The sequence below is a fragment of the Panthera uncia genome (genome assembly GCF_023721935.1).
Source record: "Panthera uncia isolate 11264 chromosome A3 unlocalized genomic scaffold, Puncia_PCG_1.0 HiC_scaffold_12, whole genome shotgun sequence".
Lineage (NCBI taxonomy): Eukaryota > Metazoa > Chordata > Mammalia > Carnivora > Felidae > Panthera > Panthera uncia.
The window spans coordinates 26,704,143-26,725,698 of NW_026057579.1; the positions used below are offsets into that span (position 1 = coordinate 26,704,143).

A 21,556-nucleotide genomic window follows, 5' to 3' on the forward strand; every position below is an offset into this window, starting at 1 on the left:
GTAAAGTTTGATAAGTTGATATTTCTATACTTTTGTGTTCTAGAGCTGCTTATCATCCAGACTTTCCAACAGTCTTGACTGCTTTAGAAATAGATAATGCAGTTGTTGCAAACAGCCTGATTGACATGAGAAGCATAGAGACGGTGCTTCTGATCAAAGTAAGATAAGATGTTTGCTGTATTTTGTATTATTTTTCAGTTTCCAGAATTGAAATTGGTTATATAAATTCCTGTTCCCCTTCTGTATTCTGGAGTTATTAATATGTTTTACCATGTGCTTTTACCTCATAGAACACTATAGAATAACATAGAACTGGGTGGTTTGTGCGTTTTCTGCCTGAGAACTTTTTTAACTTTTGGCTATTCCTCAGTAAATCATTTCACAAACACATATTATTTTGGTGAATGATGCTATAATTTTGTTTTTGTTTCTTTCTTTCTCGATTTGGTTGCCAGATCTGTTTTTTATTTACCTTTACAGATAAGTATGTTATTATTCTATTTTTTAAACAAATAGTCTATTTGATATTTCATGAGTTCTTTTTCTTAAAATTTTGAAAGTATCGTAAAATAAGTCAATATTTTTCATTTATGTATGTATTTTTATGTACTTGTTGGATTAAATCACCAAACTGTGTTTCATCTATTGACATAAATTTGCTGAGAAGGAACAAGGAAATTCAAAACAGAGATCTAACCAAAATAAGCATAGTAGAGTTTGTTTTTCTCATTATTGGAAATTGAGAAGTAATGGTGTCAGTAATTTAAATGTATATATAGTATATATGTTGCAAAGTAATACTGTAATTATTTGTGGGCTTGGCTCCCTCATATTTTAGAAGGATACTTGAGGGGCGCCTGGGTGGCTCAGTCAGGTGAGCATCCCTCTCTTGGTTTCCACTCAAGCCATGATCTTGTAGTTTCGTGATTTTAAGCCCCACGTGGGGCTCGGGCTGGCAGTGAGGAGCCTGCTTAGGATTCTCTCTCTCTCCCTCTTTCTCTGCCCCTTCCCCACTCATGCTGTTTCTGTCTCTCTTAAAATAAATAAATAAACTTAAAAAAAAAAAAAGAAAAGGATACTTGAAAGAAAATAATGAAGTCCTCTTGTCTGTCACTAGAGGTTGGCTAGGCCTCCATTAAGTCTAATCCCTTTTTTACTTCTCTCTAGGGCTTAAATATTTCTAAGCTTCCCCATGTAATTCAGTATACCAATCTTTTACTGTAATTTGCTGTTCACTCACATCTTTCCAGGCTGTAAAAGTCATTTAGAAAAGAAAAAGATTTGTATGAACTGATCTAAAATGAATATTCCCACATGAAAATGTACATAAAATAATTTTTAATTTTAAACGGATTAGAACTTAGTTTGTCATAAAGCATTGTTTACAATGCACTATGGTGTTCTTTTTTTTTTTTAATTTTTTTTTAACATTTATTTATTTTTGAGACAGAGAGACAGAGCATGAACAGGGGAGGGTCAGAGAGAGAGGGAGACACAGAATCTGAAACAGGCTCCAGGCTCTGAGCCATCAGCACAGAGCCTGATGCGGGGCTTGAAGTCACGAACCGCGAGATCATGACCTGAGCCGAAGTCGGACGCTGAACCGACTGAGCCACCCAGGCGCCCCTCTTTTTTTTTTTTTTAATGTTTGTTTATTTTTGAGAGATAGAGCAGGCACGTTTGAGCAGGGGAGGGGCAGAGAGAGAGGGAGACGGAATCTGAAGCAGGTTCCACCCTGTCAGCAGCACAAAGCCTGATGTGGGGTTCAAACTCACAAACTGTGAGATTATGACCTAAACTGAAGTTGGTCTCCCAACTGACTGAGTCACCCAGGCACCCCTACTATGGTGTTCTAAAGACTCTCAGTAGTTTTAATTCTTTGAATCTTGAGTTGTTTTTGAAATTCTTTTTTTTAACTTTCTGGAATGATTTTATTTATGTTTAAATAAAAATACTTGAATCTTATAATGATAGGTAGCATTTTGAAATTGTGCATCAGAAAGGCTATGGCATAATTTGAAAAATGTATTTATCCCTCTATTTTTTTAGAGTAATTCTGTAGCTCGTGCAGTAATGCAGTCTCAAAAGCCACCCAAGAATTGTAGAGAAGCGTTTACTGCTGATGGCGATCAGGTCTTTGCAGGACGTTACTATTCATCTGAAAATACAAGACCTAAATTCCTAAGCAAAGATGTGGATTCTGAGATAAGGTTAGTGTCAGTGCAAGCTTTACTGTGGTATTCTGACTGCTCCCTGTGGTATTCTGTCTGCGCCCTGCAGTGTGCTTCCTTTCATATTACTCTAGCAACAGTTATTTCAGGGAAGGATTGTGAATATTTTCGGGCTTCGAAGATCATTTAGCTGGATGTAGAATTCTGGGTTGATGGTTGTGTCCCATCATCACTTTGACAACAGTATTTTGGACGGAGAACACAAGTGTGTTCCCTTGACCAGCTGGTCTGCACATCGTTCACTGCCTGTCTGCATGGAGATGAGAGCTGAACCCAGAGTGTCCGTCAGCTACACCACTGTTCTGGCGTTCAGCTCTGACTCTGCTCAGTGAGCGTATAGGTGTGCTGGTTTACATTCTGGCTCAAGTTCCCTGTTAACATCTCTTACTGTATTTTGAGTTGCACTGTTCTAAAAGGATCAGTCGGCAGAATTAGAACATACATCTAGGAAAACAGAGCTTCCAGAAGAGACTAAGTGAGAAGTTGAATGACAAGCTAGTAAGTGTATTCAATGAGATGCACAAGCATGCAGAAAGGATTTTTGGTACCAAAAAGCCATGATTTTCCAAACTAATTCAGTTGATGAATTGATGGGTTTTGGAACTGAATTAGTGACCTGGAAAACCTTCAGTAGAAGAACTAAAAACTTAAGTAAAATAAATATCTAAGAAAATTGAGTAAAAGTGAAAGTATTCTAAGTAATTTATATATGTAGGGGAAATGAGAGTTTCGTCAAAATAGGTCTTGTTTTCAAATAATATTAGTCATTTTTATGTCGTGAGAGCAGCATAAAGAAAAATAGCTATAATAGATACCAGAACATTTGGTAAAACTTCTTTCTTAGCAACAGAGAAAAGTTGAATGACCAGCAACTTGGTGTCATGGCACTGAACGCACATTTTGTATTGACACCAAGTCTTTCTGATGGGATAGATGTGGGAATGTGCCAGTATAAATGTGACCTGTAAAGTGGTAAGTTTTTGTCCATTGTGCCATGACATTTAAATCAAGCCTTCCTGATTCTTAACTGGGTAAGACTAAATTATATGGTATTCAACAGACACAAGTGTAAAATATATAAAAATACTGTAGTGATGTTACTCTGTATGGCTCACACTTTTCTTTCAATAAAAATTGCCTCATGTATTTATGTCCCAAGTGTTAAAGAAAAAAAAAAAAAAGGATGACATTTTTGGAAAAGATTGTAAGTATGCCTCAGCAGCAAATTGGGATCTCTGATTCCAACAGTTTATTTATTTTATTTTATTTTTTTTGCTTTTGTGTATTCCGATATTTTAGTAATAAAGGTTTCGAGTTGATATTTGGCTTCAATTTTTAGCTAATGGTATTTGTACTAATGTGTAGTGGACACATCATTTGTTTTAAAAGTCAGGTGAACTGGGTTTTCAAAAATCGTTTCCCCTATTAAATAATATGGGAATCAATAAACTATTGATTGTAAATATGCGAAGTTCTGCGTATGATGTTCATTTAAATAAATCATACAGAGAAAGACAAATACTGTATGATTTCACTTACATGTGGAATCTTAAAAACAAAACAAACAAGCAAACAAAAGAAAACAAACTGATGCATAGATATGGAGAACAATCTGGTGGTTGAACAGTGTCTCTGCAGAGGGATGAGGGGTTGGGTGAAATAGAGGAAAGGGATTAAAAGGTACAGACTTCTAGTGGGAAAGTAAGTCATAGAGATGTATAGTATATTAATATTAATATGTTAACTTTGGTAACAGATGGCTGCTAGATTTTGTGGAGGTCACTTTATAATGTATATAAGTATTAAATCACTTTGTGGTACACCTGAAACTAATGTAATATTGCATGTAAACTACACCTCAATTTACAAAAAGAGAAAGAACAGCTAATAGCTTAAAAAAGCCAAGCTTAAAAAAAAAAAAAAAGACAGAAAGAGAATATACCAAGTTCTAATGATATTTAGATGACTTTTGTGTCATCTGTTTTGACCCAAACCAGTATATTTGCAAGTTTAAAAAAATTCATTAGTGTTTTTTAAATATAGAAAAGTATAAATTGGGAAACAAAAGTAGCTCATGATCCTGTTTCTCCATAGTCCTTATTGATATTTTAAAAAATAATTAGAAGAGGGGCACCTGGGTGGTGCAGTCATTTGAGCGTCTGACTCTTGATTTCGACTCAGGTCATGATCCCAGGGTCCTGGGATTGAACCCCACGCTCAGCATGGAGTCTGCTTAGGATTCTCTTTCTCTCTCTTTCCCTCCCCTGCCCACCCCCGCCCTCTGCTCACATGTATGCTCGCTTGCTCGCTCTCTCTCTCTCTCAAAAATAGATAGATAGATAGATAGATAGATAGATAGATAGGAAGGAAGGAAGGAAGGAAGGAAGGAAGGAAGGAAGAAATCTGTGCATATGGTGAGATAGTCCAAGAAAGAAAGAAAGAAAGAAAGGAAGAAAGAAAGAAAAAGAAAGGAAGGAATCTGTGCATATGGTGAGGTAGTCCAAACAGTGCAGAAAAGTATACAAAGTGAGACCATTCTCATCTCTCTTTCAAAAGTAAGGTAACAGTTTAACAGTTTCTTACACGTGTTTTCTTATATGTGTTCCCAAAATAGTTTGAATCCTTGTACGGTGACTTAAATTAGACATAATTCACATACTATAAAATTCACTGTATTTTAAAGCATACAGTTTAGAGATTTTTATTATATTCATAAGGTTGTGCAACCATCAGTGTAAGCTAATTCCTGAACGTTTTCTTTACACCAGAAGGAAAACCCATACCCATGAGCCGTTATTCCCCCATTCCCAAACCCCCTGGCAACCACTAATCCACTTTTGGGTTTGTCTTTATGAATTAGTCTGTTCTGGATGTTTCATATAAATGGAAACATACACTGTGCAACTTCTTGTGTCTGGCTTCTTCCACTTAAGTGTGAGCTGTGTGTAAGTATGCATATGGTTTCTGTATCTTGCTTTTTTTCTACTCAGTGTTAAATCTGGGCAGTCTTTCCATCTCAGCACATTTAGAACTACCTCTTGGTAGTTCCCCAGTAGTTAACCAGTTCCCCGTTGATGGACATGAGAGTTATTTGCCATTTTCTCTTCTAACAGTGCTGCAGTGAGAACACACATACATGGATCTTGGCATAGTTTTGAAAGTGTATAGCTTAAATTCTTAATAGCTAAGTAAAAAGATATGTGAATTTTTAAGTTAGTTAATAGCTGTTGCCAAATGACTGTAATGGATGTATTACTATACGAGTAATGCTTTGATTTTAAATATTTAATAATATTAAACAATACTAACATTTTTAATATGTACAATATTAAGTGAGCTCTAATAGTTATTAAAATAGATAATTCAACACTTTCATTTTATTTTTATGTAAGTTGACCATTTAATAGTGATTGCTAGATGACTCCAGAAAGATTCTCCAGTTTCCCATCATATTAGGAATACATGAAGGGTGCTTCTCTATACCCTCGTCAGCTCATCACTGACAGATTCCTGTTGATGAAAAATGGCTCTGGAATTTAAGTGAAGAGATTATAATTTATTTCAGTTTCATAATGAACAGAGTGGCTTAACAGGGAAAGGGTTTTAAGTTTTAAGTACAGGTACTGACTTGGTTTGATTACCCCCGTGTGGTTTCCCATGATGAAAGTACAAAGCAAGGAGCAAAAGAAATTGTAAATTAACTCTCAGAATAATTCCATTGCAGTAACTGCTTACATACAAGATCATTAAAAAAAAATGTACCTGTAGGTTTTTGAATTTTCAAAGTATTTTAACAGCTTAAATATAATTTTCCAAAGTTTATTTTTCAAATTTATTCTTTCCTTTGTTCTTTAAAACAGATATCGCATGTATACTTACTCTGCCAGGCCCTGATTGAGGCACAAGACATGGCACAAAATAAAGAACAAGAAATTCCCCATCCTGGAGCTTACTATTAGGAAGGGGGAGATAGACTAGATGAATACTGTAACTAGGCCAAGTGTTATGGAGACAAACACAGCAGAGTGAGGGCTGCAGACCGAGGAGTGTACTACTTTGGCGGTTCCGGGGCGTGTGTGTATCCCACACAAACCACGTGCACGTGCTCGCACATTTCATTTAGTAGCACAGGTTTTTCGCTCCGTGGAAAAATTAATTAAAAACTAAGGAGGAATACTGTATGAAAGTATGTAACAGAATTCGCCCTCCCCTGCAAAAAAAAGTTGTATAATTTAGCCGATTTGTTCATATAAATTTTGTTGATTGCTTAAGTTTATTCTAAATATGCAGGAAATTGTTTAATAACAATATTATTGTTATTTCATCGGTGCTTATTTCTGTGCTTATTTCATCGGTTTTTATTTTTGTTTTAGACTCTAGGTTTCAGAGTTTGTTTACTTGGTAAATATTTTGGTTTTTTAGCAAAGTTACTGTTAATAAAGGTCTAGATTTACATATGATAAAACAAATATTTCTTACTAATCTTGAGGAACCATCTTAAGTTTTTATATCTGGCCCCATTTTGACCAGGAATACCATCATTATTTTCCTTCTTTCTTCATTTTCATCATTCATTCGGCTAACATTTATTGAGTCGTTTTCTAATTTTGCGGATTCTGGCAAGGTAGTGCAGTTAGAATATTTCATCAAATTTTTTTTTTTTAACGTTTATTTATTTTTGAGACAGGGAGAGACAGAGCATGAACAGGGGAGGGTCAGAGAGAGGGAGACACAGAATCTGAAACAGGCTCCAGGCTCTGAGCTGTCAGCACAGAGCCCGACGTGGGGCTCGAACCCACGGACTGCGAGATCGTGACCTGAGCCGAAGTCGGACGCTTAACCAACTGAGCCACCCAGGCGCCCCAGAATATTTCATCAAATTTAAGCTGCTCTGTCATTAAAAAAGTAAAAGTGCTGTTATGTCAACCATGGAATGGAAGGTGATTTCGGAGATGCTAAAATGTGGGAAACATATGCATCTTATCAATTCGGGACCAGTTTTTAACTGCAAAGGTGGTTCTCTCCCACCAGGCACACGATTTTGGGAGATAGGTGCTTGGGTCAGTGAGGCAGGAAGAGGTGACTTCTGAAGACAGTGACCACTGTCACGGAGACGCTTTAAGACACTTTATAGCTTTGGCCTCTACTTGCTTTTCCCTCCATCCCTTTTCATTGTCTTCTCTCCATCCCTCTCACTCCCACACATTCAGAGCATTCATCTACCAGCAGTAAAGGTTGAGCTGTTGGGTTTATGTTTCACTGCTCTGTGCTTCTGTGTCTGTCCTTCTGTCTTCTCTCCTAGTTGGTCCAACTGAGGAAAGCTTTAGAGAACACAGTTCAGTTGTCTCCCAGACTCACTCCTCTGTTTCCATAGTTCTGTGGATGTAAAGTGTCCTGTTCGCATTTTAATGTTACAGCTTATTTCCTGATTTTTCTTTCCTTTTAGTTTGATTCCTTCACATCAAAATTCTGTTTCCACTTCTGCCTGTCACTGTGCATGATGTGTGCCACACAAATCACGTCAAAAATATTTCTTAATGAAGTAAGAGAAATATGACTAGTTTAGATGTCTTTTGAAATCTCTGTATTTTCATGTTATTAATAACTTGGTAGGAATATAGAACTGGTTTAACTGGATAGAGTTTTGCAAATAAACTATCACAAATAAGCTCTCCTTTGTAAAGATCTAAAGTGTTTGTAATATTCAGAAACAGATGTGAGGTGTTTTTTTATCCTCTTGTTTGTGTCTAGTGACTTGGAGAATGAAGTTGAAAATAAGAAGGCTCAGATACTAAATCTTCAGCAACATTTGTCTACCCTTGAAAAGGACATTAAACGCAATGAAGAATTTCTTAGAAGGCGCCAAATACATTATAGAGAGTTAAAGGTAAGGAAAAAAATGTCCTTTTGTTTTGCTCAACTTACTCACTTCCAAGTTTTGAGTTTTTTTTAATGTTTTACTTATTCTTGAGAGAGAGAGAGAGAGAGACAGAGCATGAGCAAGGGTGGGACAGAGAGAGAGAGGGACACAGAATCCAAAGCAGCTCCAGGCTCTGAGCTGTCAGCACAGAGCCTGATGCGGGGCTTGAACTCATGAGCCATGAGATCATGACCTGAGCCAAAGTCAGACGCTCAACGGACTGAGCCACCCAGACACCTCCCCCGCTTTTTTTTAAATGACTTCCAAGTTATTTTTAAGAGCCTACCATTTATTTAGTTAGAGGAGCAGTTCACAAACTTTTTGGCCTCAAGCCCCTTTACAGCCCTAAAAAAGCTTTCATTTATATGGTTTTACCTAATTATTAAAAATTAAAACAAACTTTAAGAATATTTATCGGTTCACAAACACACAAAAAAAACCAAAACTCATTATGGGGTGCCTCAGTGGCTCAGTTGGTCAAGCGTCCAGCTCTTGATTTTGGCTCAGGTTGTGATCTCATGGTTCGTGAGTTTGAGCCTGCGTTGGGCTCTGTGCTGACAGCTGTCAGCACTGCTAGGGATTCTCTGTCCACCCCCCCCCCCCCCCCCCCCTCCCCCTGTCCATTCTCACTCTTGTCCAAAATAAATAAAAAAAAAAAAATAAAAAAAAAAAAAAAAACTATGTGTTCACAAAAATAATGTTTTGATGGAGAATAGCTATATTTTTCCAAAACCAAAAATATTGAGAAACTTGACATTTTTATATTTTTGTAAACCTCTAATATCTGGCTTGATAAAACTCAACTGAATCATCACATCAGCTTCTGCAGTCAGTCTCTTGCAGTAATTACCCATCATATATTTGTAAACCTTTTGCACACTCGTGAGAAAGTGATAGTAAAAAGGGTGAATAATGTAGTGTTTTTGTGAAAATAGTTTTGACCTCATGACCCCTTGAAAGAATCTCAGAAGCACCAGGGCATGCTTGGATTGTACTTTGTGAAGCAGCGTATTGAAGTAATCTTGCCATAACCTCCACCTTTCAGAAAAGGGTTTTCTCAATAGGGTCAACACTGTCATCATTTTAACGCTAAGGAGGAGTGTTTACATCCTTTTTTCATGGGACTGGATTAGCAATAAGGATGATCGTGACAGACTTTATACGCAACTTCCTTTTGTTCATTCAATACTAATGTGTCTCTGTCATTTGCCACAAAATCCTCTGTAACAAAAGCAGAGTAAGGACTTTGTGGATTAATACATCCTTTCTGGGGGGCCCTTCCTTCCTTCCTTCCTTCCTTCCTTCCTTCCTTCCTTTGTCTACACCCAATGTGGGGGCTCGAACTCACAGCCCTGTGATCTGGAGTCGTGTGCTCTACCAACTGAGCCAGCCAGATGCCTGTTTCATTTATTTTATGTTACTAAAATCGAAATACTTTTCTTTCAGGTAAAAATAACAGAAAGTATTTCTGAAATTCGGGAGCTTGAGAATATAGAAGAACACCAGTCTGTAGATATCGCAACGTTGGTAAGATTCTTTTCCTTGATTTACATGTAATGTTAAAATACAAAACTGTCAGGGGCGCCTGGGTGGCTCCGTTGGTTAAGCGTCCGACTTTGGCTCAGGTCATGATCTTGCGGTTCGTGGGTTCGAGCCCCACATTGGGCTCTGTGCTGAGAGCTAAGAGCCTGGAGCCTGCTTCATATTCCATGTCTCCCTCTGTCTCTGCCCCTCTCCCGCTCACACTGTCTCTCTCTCTCTCTCTCTCTCTCTCTCTGTCTCTCAAAAATAAATAAAAAATGTTAAAAAAATTAAAAATAAAATGAAATACAAAGCTGTCATTTAGGTTAATAACATCTACTCTAAGCTTTTTTTAAAATCCTTTATATTATGCTACCTTTTATAATTGCTATCTTTATTTCCAAATAAGGTCAACACTACCTGGCTTGTAGCATTCAAGTTCCTTAATGTTTTGTATGTGCAACTTGCATGCATGATAATTGATTTTGTCTTCTACTACATGTAATAAAGCTATCAAAACTTGAACAGCATGCTTCTAAACAGTGGCCTTTCAAACCAGACTGCCTAGCATAGTTTTGTTCAGAGTTAATCAGTATTAATATTAATGGATATCTTTTAGTCAGTTGCAGTTGGTCTCTTCATTGTTGAGGTTTTTTCCCCTAAGAAATTGGTTCTCATTTTATCACACATTTGTTAGTCTTTTATTTTTCAGACAACTGTTTATTACATTCAGCTTAGCTTCTCTAAGTTACAGTAAGCAGTGCAGTAGATAGATTACCGTCTTGTTAAAATGAATAAATGTTTGGGGCGCCTGGGTGGCTCAGTCGGTTAAGTCGGTTAAGCTCAGTTCGGCTCAGGTCATGATCTCGCGGTCTGTGAGTTCGAGCCCCACGTCGGGCTCTGTGCTGACAGCTCAGAGCCTGGAGCCTGTTTCAATTCTGTGTCTCCCTCTCTCTGACCCTCCCCCGTTCATGCTCTGTCTCTCTCTGTGTCAAAAATAAATAAACGTTAAAAAAAAAAAATTAAAAAAAAAAAAGAATAAATGTTTATTGAATGTCCACTCTGCACCAGGCACCATATTAAGTGCTGGGGGATATAACAGTGAACCAGACAGATAAAGTCCTGGCACTGATGGAGCTTTAAGCTAATGAGTTATTTGTCTTCGTTTTTTATTAGTGATCTTATTCTCCATTTTTTATTTTTCTGCTTTAATTCCTTAGGTTTCTTAAAGGTATGGGCTATGTCTTATTTTTGTTTACTCAGTATCTAACATATTGTCTAGCACATGATAAATATGTATGTACACTGCGTTTTGAAAGAAAAAGTAACTAGATAAAATAAATCTTACTTATGATTATGACCTCAAGCACAGTATAGTTTCACTTGTCTCCCATATGTAGTCTTTCTTACTGTTGAATCATTTTCTACTTTCTGATTTACCACCAAGGGTATGAAAATTTGCTAGTGCTCTTTGTATTTGTCTTTCACTGGATCGCCTGGAGCCTGTAGTTTCTCTTCTCTCAGAATCATTTGCACTGTTTTTCTGTTTCATACTTAAGTATTTTAATTAACTCCTTACGTTCTATAAATGTGACCAGGAAGATGAAGCTCAAGAAAATAAAATCAAAATGAAAATGGTTGAGAAAAATATGGAACAACAAAAAGAAAATATGGAACATCTTAAAAATCTGAAAATAGAAGCAGAAAACAAGTATGATGCGATTAAACAGAAAATTAACCAGCTATCAGACCTAGCAGAACCACTTAAGGTATGTTACTGTTACTCTGTTGTTATATGTGTATTTTATGTTTCAGCAGTGTATCCACACTGTACTTACTAGGTACCGCCCTAACAGAATTTATGGTTAAATGTAAATGCAACCAAATAAAATGGGATACAAACCAAATTTTCATCAGTAGGCCAATTAGAATTAAACACTTCTGTTCATGTCTTTAGGAAAATAAGTTGCTAAAAATTTCTGTTTCTCCTAGATTACAGCTTTTGTTTCCTCTTTATTTTGTGATGATTTTTTTTTTCTTCCTTGTTTAGAACCAGAAGCAGGGATATCTTGTCCATCCACCCTGCTTCTGTGCTCACCTACTCTGTTGTCTCTCTTGGCTTTCCTTCAGTAATTCAAGGATTAGTTGTATAAAAATAGTTACAGATTAGGGGCGCCTGGGTGGCTCAGTCGGTTGAGCATCTGACTTCGGCTCAGGTCATGATCTCACAGGTTGTGAGTTCGAGCCCCGCATTGGGCTCTGGCCTGACAGCTCAGAGCCTGGATCCTGCTTCAGATTCTGTGTCTCCTTCTCTCTCTGCCCCTCCCCACTCACGCTATCTCTCTCTCTCTCAAAAATAAACATTGTTATTTTTTTAAAGTGGTACCTGGGTGGCTCAGTTTGTTAAGTGTCAGACTTCAGCTCAGGTCATGATCTCACAGTTCATGAGTTAATTCGAGCCCCATGTTGGGCTCTGTGCTGACAGCTCAGAGCCTGGAGCCTGCTGCAGATTCTGTGTCTCCCCCTCTCTCTGTCCCTCCCATGCTCATGGTGTCTCAATAATAAATAAATGCTAAAAAAAATTTTTTTTTTTAAAGTTGTAGATTAGATTTAAAAGCCAACTTGAAATGGCATGCTACTAAATTCTTGTTTATTGACATGTTTCTATTATGTTCCAGGCTGAATTAAACTGGTCTTTTTTAAAAAAAACTTTTTTTTTTTTTTTTTTAAACACATGCTCTTTGAAACCAAATTTAGGGAAATAAAATTATTTAACAATTAAATAGTATACCTTTCCCTGTTTAGCTTAGTTATCAATAGATTATTGTCATTATCATTTTTACAAATAGCTCGATTGTTCTCAGAACTTTAAATGTTATTTATAAGAGTCTGAGAAGAAGGAATAGCGTATTTTAAGAGGCCGAGGCATCTTGGGTGCCTGGGTGGGCCAGTTGATTAAGTGTCCAACTCTTGGTTTCTGCTCAGGTCATGATCTCACGAACTGTGAGCTGAGAGCACAGAACGTGCTTGGGATTTTCTCCCTCTCTCTCTGCCCCTTTCCTGCTCAGGCTCTCTCTCTCCTTTTCAAAATAAATAAGCTTAAAAAAAAGAATCTGAAGGGGGTATGCTGAATCAAAATGGATTTAGGTATTTTAATAGTTTAAAAGAATTGTGCATGTAAGGTTTACTCTACTTGTCTCCGTTGAAAATTTTGGAAGACCTCACTTAGAGTTGGGAGAATATTAAAGGAAGGTGCAGCATGTGCTGCCTGCAAACACCCTGTTTGCGGTGGTCTCTCTGGAGATGCTGCCCAGGAGCTGGGGTCCTGCCTGCCTCTGTAACCCAGGGTGGCTTAACTCTTTTCTGTTTGCGATACGAATGAAAAATCGGAAAACAGACTGATAAGTTAACTGATGAAGAAGGATATAAAGTTTAAATATTAAAATTGTGAGGAAGAGAAATGTATTAAAGATAATATTGAGGAAAATAATTAAGAAAGCATTTGCTACATACAGGAAATAAGAAAAAGGCAAAAGGATAAAAAAAGACAAAATTAGTTTTTAAAAGAAAATGATAAGAAGGAGTAAGATAAATATTAAAATCATCAAGAATAGACTAGGTAGAATTCAGAATTCAGGAATTAGAACAATGAAGTTACAACAAAAGTAAGATTAAAAAAATATTTTAAATGGGTAAGGGATTGAACAAGGTGACTTAAAATCAAAATGATGAAATATGTTAATCTAGAAAAAGTAAAATTGCACCTAAATTATTCATCCCAGACAACTTAAAATTCAAAACAAGAAATGAAGAAGAGTAAGCTGTATTCTGTTCTTGTAGGTATCTATCTCTAGGCTAATGCAACTCCTGGGATTGGGAGTTTGAATAAGTTTAAGAGCAGAAAATATGGGCAGAACGCAGTAAAGATTCTTGATCTTAGCTCTTTGCCCTGGCTGCAAATAACTGAAAGCCAGGAGGCGAGTCCTTCGGTGAACTTGCATGCAGTCAGCTGGTAGCCAGGAGGCTTTTCCTCCTCAGTATCATGTCACGTTAGCCATCAGTAATGGCAGGACCAACAGGATATGGCTAACAAAATAATTTAATTCCTGAGACACTGCCATCGTGATATATTAGCAGCTTCGAGATGTCATCTGCTTGCTTGTAGGACAGTTGTTCGTTTTGTGTCAAGGGTGGTGAGGGGTAAAGTACTCTGTTTAGATATATAGTCATGAAATTTTGGTATAAGGAATATTTTTCTCATTTTAAACAGTCTGTTTTGATTTACACTGCAAATTTGATGCTTCAGTTTTAGTTGCAAGTTAAATTTGTCAGACAAGGAGTGTGGCCCACATCGAGCCTACAAAGGTAGATGGTCTGCATTATTGGAGTAGGAGGCTCTCGGTTTCCGATATAGGGAGTTTATTTGGATCAAGGGTGACTGTACTTTTAAATATTCTAAAGTAAGAGGCACCCGGATAGCTCAGTTGGTTGAGCGTCTGACTGCGGCTCAGGTCATGATCTCGCAGTTCGTGTCTTGGAGCCCCACATCAGGCTTGTTGCTCTCAGCACAGAGCCTGCTTCAGATCTTCTGTCCCCCTCTCTCTCTGTCCCTCCCCCACTCGTACTCTTTCTCTCAAAAATAAATAAAACATTACCAAAAAATTCCACCTGGGTGGGCTAGTCGGTTAAGCATCCCACTTCAGCTCAGGTCACTTTGATCTCACAGTTTGTGAGTTTGGAAACCCGTGTCGGGCTCTGTGCTGACTTAGAACCTGGAAGCTGCTTAGGGTTCTGTGTCTCCCTCTTTCTCTGCTGCTCCCCTACTCATGCTCTTTCTCTCTCTCTCTCTCTGAAAAATACATATTTAAAAAAAAACAAATAAAATTTAAAAATTATAAGATAATATTTCATAGGTTTTTAAAACCTCATAATTAATATAGATTTATATGAAGCAAGTGGCAGTAATAATGCTGTAGCAGTTTGTCCAATGTTGCCGAATAAAACTGGTTACTTAGACATCCAAGAGAATGACATTTTTTGAGGATTATGTTCCTTCTATCACCCCAGCCTATTTTTAAAAGGCTGTAACTTCTTAAAGCTTAGAAATGCTATAGGTTTAGGGCTACATCAGCCTTTAATTTTAGACCTAATCCCTCCTAGTTCTCATCTAACCCAGGGTGAATGTTAACTGACTGTTCAAATCTCTTGATCTTCATGTCATCAATAAGATGAAATGAAATAAAATACTCTCTTGGTTCCCTTTTAGTTTTAAATGTGATGGTATCTAGGACATAAATTTATTAAGTACATAAGAGAAGTCTGTTATGATAAGTGTGGAGAAAGGGAGAGTAACATCGTATGAGTTTCTTTTCATCCTGTTTTATGAGTTAAGTGTGTAACTTTCCACAGTTGCCAGGAGGGAAGATTAACCAGCACAAACGTGGCCTGATCTAGACAGTTTGTTTGGATCAAGGGTGATTCTGCTTTTAAAAATTCCAAGATAAGGGGCTCCTGGGTGGCTCAGTTGGTTGAGCGTCTGACTTTGACTCAAGTCATGATCTTGCAGTTGGTGAGTTTGAACCCCACATCAGGCTTGTTGCTTTTAGTGCAGAGCCTGCTTCAGATCTTCTGTCCCCCTCTCTCTCTGTCCCTCCCCGACTTGTGCTCTTTCTCTCAAAAATAAATAAAACATTAAAAAAAAAATTATGGGTGCCTGGGTGGCTCAGTTGGTTAAGCATCCGACTTCAGCTCAGGTCACTTTGATCTCATGGTCATTTTACCCCTCTGGCTCCCTGAAGCAAATATGGGGACTGTTTCAAAGTTCCTACCACAAATGATTAGAAAACTTAGCATTCAACCATCCTCTTTCATAAGTTACTCTATTTTCTAATTGTAATGTCTCCTACTACATAAAACAAAAATTCAGATAAACTGCTTGAAGTAAATGAACAGCTTATCTCCATCCTCCGTGGAAGTTTTACTAGAACTCTTATAATCAGACATCTACCATGGGTGATAGTTATTCAGCAGTGTGAACAAGATGCAGTAAATTGTGCTCTTATGATGGAGGGTAGCCTAAATCCTGCATTATATGGGGCAAATGTTTTCAATTTTTAAGATATTTCACAAGTTCTTTTCCTTTTTGGGATACTTCCACATATTCTGTCTTTCATGATGCTGTTATTGCTGTCTTAGTTTGTGTTTTTTCTCTGTTTATAACTGTCACTCTTGAGGCTGACCATGATAATCACAGTGTGTATGACCAATGCTGGGCCCAAAAATCAAACCAACAACTGAGTGGAGTTTAATTTGGTGGTTCTTAAAATCAGGATATTAAAAAACAACAACAACAACATTTTATTGAGATATAATTGATGTATAGTAAATACACATGTAAGTGTACAGTTTGATAAGTTTTGACGTGTATAAGTTTTGACGTGTATAATTGTGACACAATTAGAGAAAGGAACGTGTCCTTCACACTCACAAGTTTCCCCATGTCCATTTGTCATCTCTCTCTCCTTACCCGTCCCCCTTGTCCCAATTACCAATCTGCTTACTATTTCTGTATAATTTCTGTGTAATTCTACACATTTTGTAGAATTATATATAAGGGAATCACACATTATGTACTCTTAATTTTTGGTGGGTTTGACCTTTTTCAGAACATAACATACTGTCTAGCACATAATGTCTATACTATGGTTTGAAAGTGAATAAAATAAAAATTATTCTTTTTGACTATGATATTCATATTTTACTTGAATCAGTAATTCACTCCTTTGTATTGCTGAGTAGTATTCCATTGTATTTGATATATCATTTTTTATTCATTTACTTATTGATGGACCATATGGGTGTCCAGTTTGGGAGCTATTACAATGAGGAATAGTGTAGAAGTCTTTGTATATCAAACTAAATGAAAACACTGTCTGCCAGTCTGAACTTTCTTTTGGTGGTTCTTAAATCAAGAGCCATTTTAAAAATTGAGATTCATGGATTCCAGGCCAACTAAAATAAAATCTCCAGAGGTGAGTTCTGGAAACCTGTGTATTTTTTAAAATGTCCAAATTGACTAGAATGTAATCTGTTAAGAGAGCTGCCATAATTAATGGCTGTGTGCATATATCATCTTCTAAAATCTTTCACCAATCTACACATTCTCTGAAGAAATTGCATGTTATATGTATAAGGCATATAAGGCATCCCCTAATATAAGGCACATTTCCATTTTCACAATAACCAGGGAGAATGTGTTTTGGCCACCATTCACATGAATTATGAGGGGGAGTAAGTAAATGCAAACTTAATGACAATCAGTTTATTAACTTTTAGCTATACGTGAATTCAGAATCACGTAAGTGTTATATTTAATGTTTAGAAATACTAGAAATACTGCTTGGTTTGTGTTCACATTTCATGAACTACTTTTATGTAACTTTTCACATGTGTCCTCAACCTTGACATCTTTATCATGACAGAGCTATATTTTGAGTAATTACAGTAGTTGAGTAACACATTTTTCTAGAGCTCCTGATCTCCTCTTTCATCTGTATTATTTTACAAATAGTACTTTTGAAAATGAGTCTTTTAATTTACAAACAGTAAAACTCACTCTTTGGGCGTACACTTAACGTATTTTGACAATCCAGAATTGTGTACCTAACACCTCAAGATATAGAACAGTTCTGTCGTCCTCCTCAAAATTCCCTTCTTTTGCCCCTTTCTAGTTAAACCTCCCCCACCCTTAACCTCTGGCAGTCATGTTCTCCATCGTTATTGATTTACCTTTTACATAACATCATATAAATGGAATCATATGGTCTGTAATCTTTTGAGCCTGGCTTCTTTCATGTAATGTAGTGTATTTGAAATGTATATGGATGTACCACAGCTTGCTTATCCATTCACCTCTTAAAGGACATTTGGATGGTTCCAGTTTTGATGGTTATGAAGAAAGCTGCTTATTATAAACCTTCAAGTGTAGGTTTTTATGTGAAATGAAGTTTTCATTTCTCTTGGTTAAATACCTAGGTGTGGGATTGCTGTTAAAAGCCATAATCATCTAGTTTTTCTTTTTCTTTTTTCATTAATATGGAGAATAATATTGATTTTATTTTGCCAGCTATTAAACAAAGCTTGGCAAACCCTACATGATCATAATTATTTTCCTTTTTATAAATGATTCAATTCTATTTGCCAAAAATTTAGTGAAGATTTTTTTTAAAGTTTTTACTTAAATCCCAGTTAGCATAGAGTGTAATATTAGTTTCAGGTATATAGTATAGTGATTCAACACTTCATACAACACCTGGTGCTCATCATGACAAGTGCACTCCTTTAACACCTATAATCATCCCCCACCCACCTCCCACCCTTCTGGTAACCATAAGTTGTTCTCGTAATTAAGAGGCTGTTTCTTGATTTCCCTCTCCCCCCACCCCACCTTTGCTCATTTGTTTTGTTTCTTAAATACCACATATGAGTGAAATCATATGGTATTTGTATTTCTCTGACTTATTTCACTTATCATAATAATACTGTCTAGCTCCATCCTTGTCATTGCAAATAGCAGGATTTCATTCCTTTTTTATGATTAATAATAGTCCATTAGTCCACTGTATATGCATATATGTATGTATATACATATACGTAAAAATATCTCACAGCCTCTTGAAGAGTTTTGACCCATGTTTATTCATTAGTCTTTGATTTTCTGTGATATGTTTGACTTTTTTTATTATGGCTATATTGGCCTTATTAATTTTTTTAATGTTTATTTTTGAGAGAGAGAGCAAGCAAGCGAGCATGAGTGGGGGAGGGGCAGAGAGAGAGGGAGACAGAGTCCAAAGCAGATTCTGCACTGTCAACACAAAGCCTGATACAGGGCTTTAACTCACAAACTGAAATCATGACCTGAGCCAAAGTTGGATGCCCAACTGAGTGACCCTGGTTCCCCTATAAGTGGCCTTATTGAGTGAGTTTAGAAGTGTTCCCCTTCCCTCTTCTGAAAGTTTTTGTAGATTTGGAATTACTTCTTTTTCACATGTTTAATAGAATTTACCAGCAAAGCTATCTTGGCCTGTAATTTTCTTTGTGGACAGTAGTTTCTTTATGAATTCAATTTCCTTAGTTGATACTGAGCTATTTAAGTTTTCTACTTAGGGACTATATTGTTTCATTGACATTTATCACATGTATTGAACATGTAGTTCATAATTTTTCCTTTTTGTCCTTTATAAATCTGAACAACAGAGAGAAAATAGACTAAACCAAAAAAAAAAAGATTGAAAGATAAATAATGCTTTAAAGACCTGTGAAATTATATAAAAAAGATATCTGACATTTGTATCATTGGAGTCCCAGAATGAGAGGGCAAAGAGGACAGGGCTGAAAAAGTACTCCAAGAAAGAATAACCACACTCCTCTCAAATTTGGCAAAAAGTCTGAATTTACAGATTAAGAAAGTGAGTGAACTCCAAACAAGATAAACCCAAAATAATCCACCATAAAACACATAATAGTCAAACTTCTGAAAGCTAAAGACAAAAAAAAAAAAAGTCTTAAAAGCAGCAAGAGAGAAACATCACCTATATGGGAAAAAACACTATTTGAATGATAGCCGATTTCTCAACAGAAACCATAGAGACCATATGGAAGTAGCACATTTTCAAGTATTGAATGAAGACACCAGCCAACCCAAAATCTAAGTCCAGCATAAATATCTTCCAGCAGTTAAAGAAAAATTGAAACATTTTCAGATGAAGGGTAACTTAGAGAATTTGTTGCCAGCAGACTTGTTTTAACAGAATGGCTCAAAGTTCTCTAAATAGAGAGAAAACAATAAAAGAAGGAATTTTGGAACACCAAGAAAGAAGAAAAACAAGTTAAACATACAGCCAAATTCAGTAGCCTTTTTCTTCTTTTCTTGAATTTTTAAAATGTTCAGAAAGCAAATGAAATTATAATATCTGAGATGATTTTAAAATATGTAGAGGAAAGGGGCGCCTGGGTGGCTCAGTTGGTTAAGCGTCCGACTTCGGCTCAGGTTGTGATCTCATGGTCTGTGAGTTCAAGCCCCGCGTCGGGCTCTGTGCCGACAGCTCAGAGCCTGGAGCCTGTTTCAGATTCTGTGTCTCCCTCTCTCTGACCCTCCCCCATTCATGCTCTGTCTCTATCTCAAAGGTAAATAAACGTTAAAAAATAATAAAAATAAAAATAAATAAAATAAAATATGTAGAGGAAATATTTAAGACAATTATATTAAAATAAGGAAGCCTGAAAAGCTGGAAAGGAAGATTTATCAAACTGGTAAAATTATGACTTGTAGACTATGTTGTGGAATATATATAATATAAATATATAATACCTGGAACAACCACTAAAAAAGCTGTACACAGAGATACACTCAAACGTACTAAAGACAAATCAAAGCAGGATTCTAAAAAATGTTTAAGTAACCCACATGAGGCAGGAAAAAGAAGTTAAAAAAATGAAATCACAGATTTAAGCCCTGATGTATGAATAATTACACTAAATGTAAATGGCCTAAATAAATCGTTGAAATACACATATGGGCAGATTAGGTCAAAAACATGACCAGACTATAAGTCTATTCAAATGTAACCTATAGACAGGTTGAAAATAAATAAATGGAAGTTTATATATCTTGCAAATGATAATCAAATGAAAGCAGGAACACCTATATTAAAATCTGATAAGGTACACTTCAAAATAAAATTACTAGAGGTAGAGAAGGACATCATATAATGACAAAAGGGTTAATCCACCAAGAATACATAGCAATCCTAAATGTATGCAACAAACAGCAGAGCTGCACCAACCAGATGAGCTGCAACATGTGACAGAATTCCCTCAACAATTGATAGGGCAGAAAATCAATAAGGATTTAGAAAACTGAACAGCACCATCAAACTACAGGACCTAATCAATGCTTAAGAGAAGACTACCAACAACAGTAGAATACACCTTATTTTCAAGTGCCTGTTTCATGTATACCAAGATAGATCATCTCCTGGGCCATTAAAAACAAAACAAAACAAACCAAAAATCCCAACAATTTAAAAGAATTGAAATTATATAGTGTGTTTCCTAATCACTATAGTGTGTTTCCCTCACTTCTATTCATACACTTGGATATGAGCTCTGACACTTGGCTCTGCAAGCAATATAACCCTGTCCACTTTGTTGAGTTGTCAGTTAGTTTTATACCTATGCTGGCAGTTTTTTCAAAACAGTCTTTTCTTTATAGATTATTTTGGCTTTATTCAAACAGGATGAATTAAACCTTGCTGATTCTGAAGTGGATAATCAAAAACGAGGGAAGCGGCATTATGAAGAAAAGCAGAAGGAGCACTTGGATACTTTAAATAAAAAGAAACGAGAACTGGATATGAAAGAAAAAGAACTGGAGGTTATCCATCATTTTTCTTTTATGTTTTGTTTATAACCTTAGTCACAGCTGTTCAGGTGTTTTCCTTAATGTCAGATTTCCAAACATAGACCAGCAGTCCGATGACTGTCCACTTCATGTAGCATAACAGGTGCTTCAGTGAATCAAGGAAAGGAATAGTCTTGGAAACTCTCAGGGTGTGGACACTGAAACAGACCACCTACCACAAAGAGGACTTTGGCTTGGTCTGCAAGGCTGATCTCCTGCCTCTTGAGTGATTTGGAAAATGACTCGCACTCAGCTAACACAGCTCCTTAAATGCCCAGCTTGGCAAGTGTTTAGCAGCTTTATGTCAGAAAAAGGCACCTCTTCCTTTGGGTGTGGGCTGGGCTGGAATTCAGCCCCTACTTACTACATACCCTTGTTAACAGCTGTCAGCAGCAGCCCTGTTCTGCTTTTAGAGAAGCTGAG

At 36.7% G+C, this 21,556-nt stretch overlaps 1 protein-coding gene across 3 annotated transcripts in view; it reads left to right on the forward strand.

Moving 5' to 3' along the window:
• The window catches only part of SMC6 (structural maintenance of chromosomes 6), a 74,120-nt gene that overhangs the window by 36,300 nt on the left and 16,264 nt on the right, over window positions 1–21,556 (forward strand). For all 3 annotated transcript variants that reach the window (XM_049652489.1, XM_049652491.1, XM_049652490.1), the window contains exons 16-21: window positions 44–158; window positions 2,050–2,210; window positions 7,983–8,118; window positions 9,598–9,678; window positions 11,271–11,441; window positions 20,969–21,106. In XM_049652489.1, coding sequence (XP_049508446.1) covers window positions 44–158; window positions 2,050–2,210; window positions 7,983–8,118; window positions 9,598–9,678; window positions 11,271–11,441; window positions 20,969–21,106 — 802 coding nt within the window. The remainder of the gene's footprint in view (window positions 1–43; window positions 159–2,049; window positions 2,211–7,982; window positions 8,119–9,597; window positions 9,679–11,270; window positions 11,442–20,968; window positions 21,107–21,556) is intronic.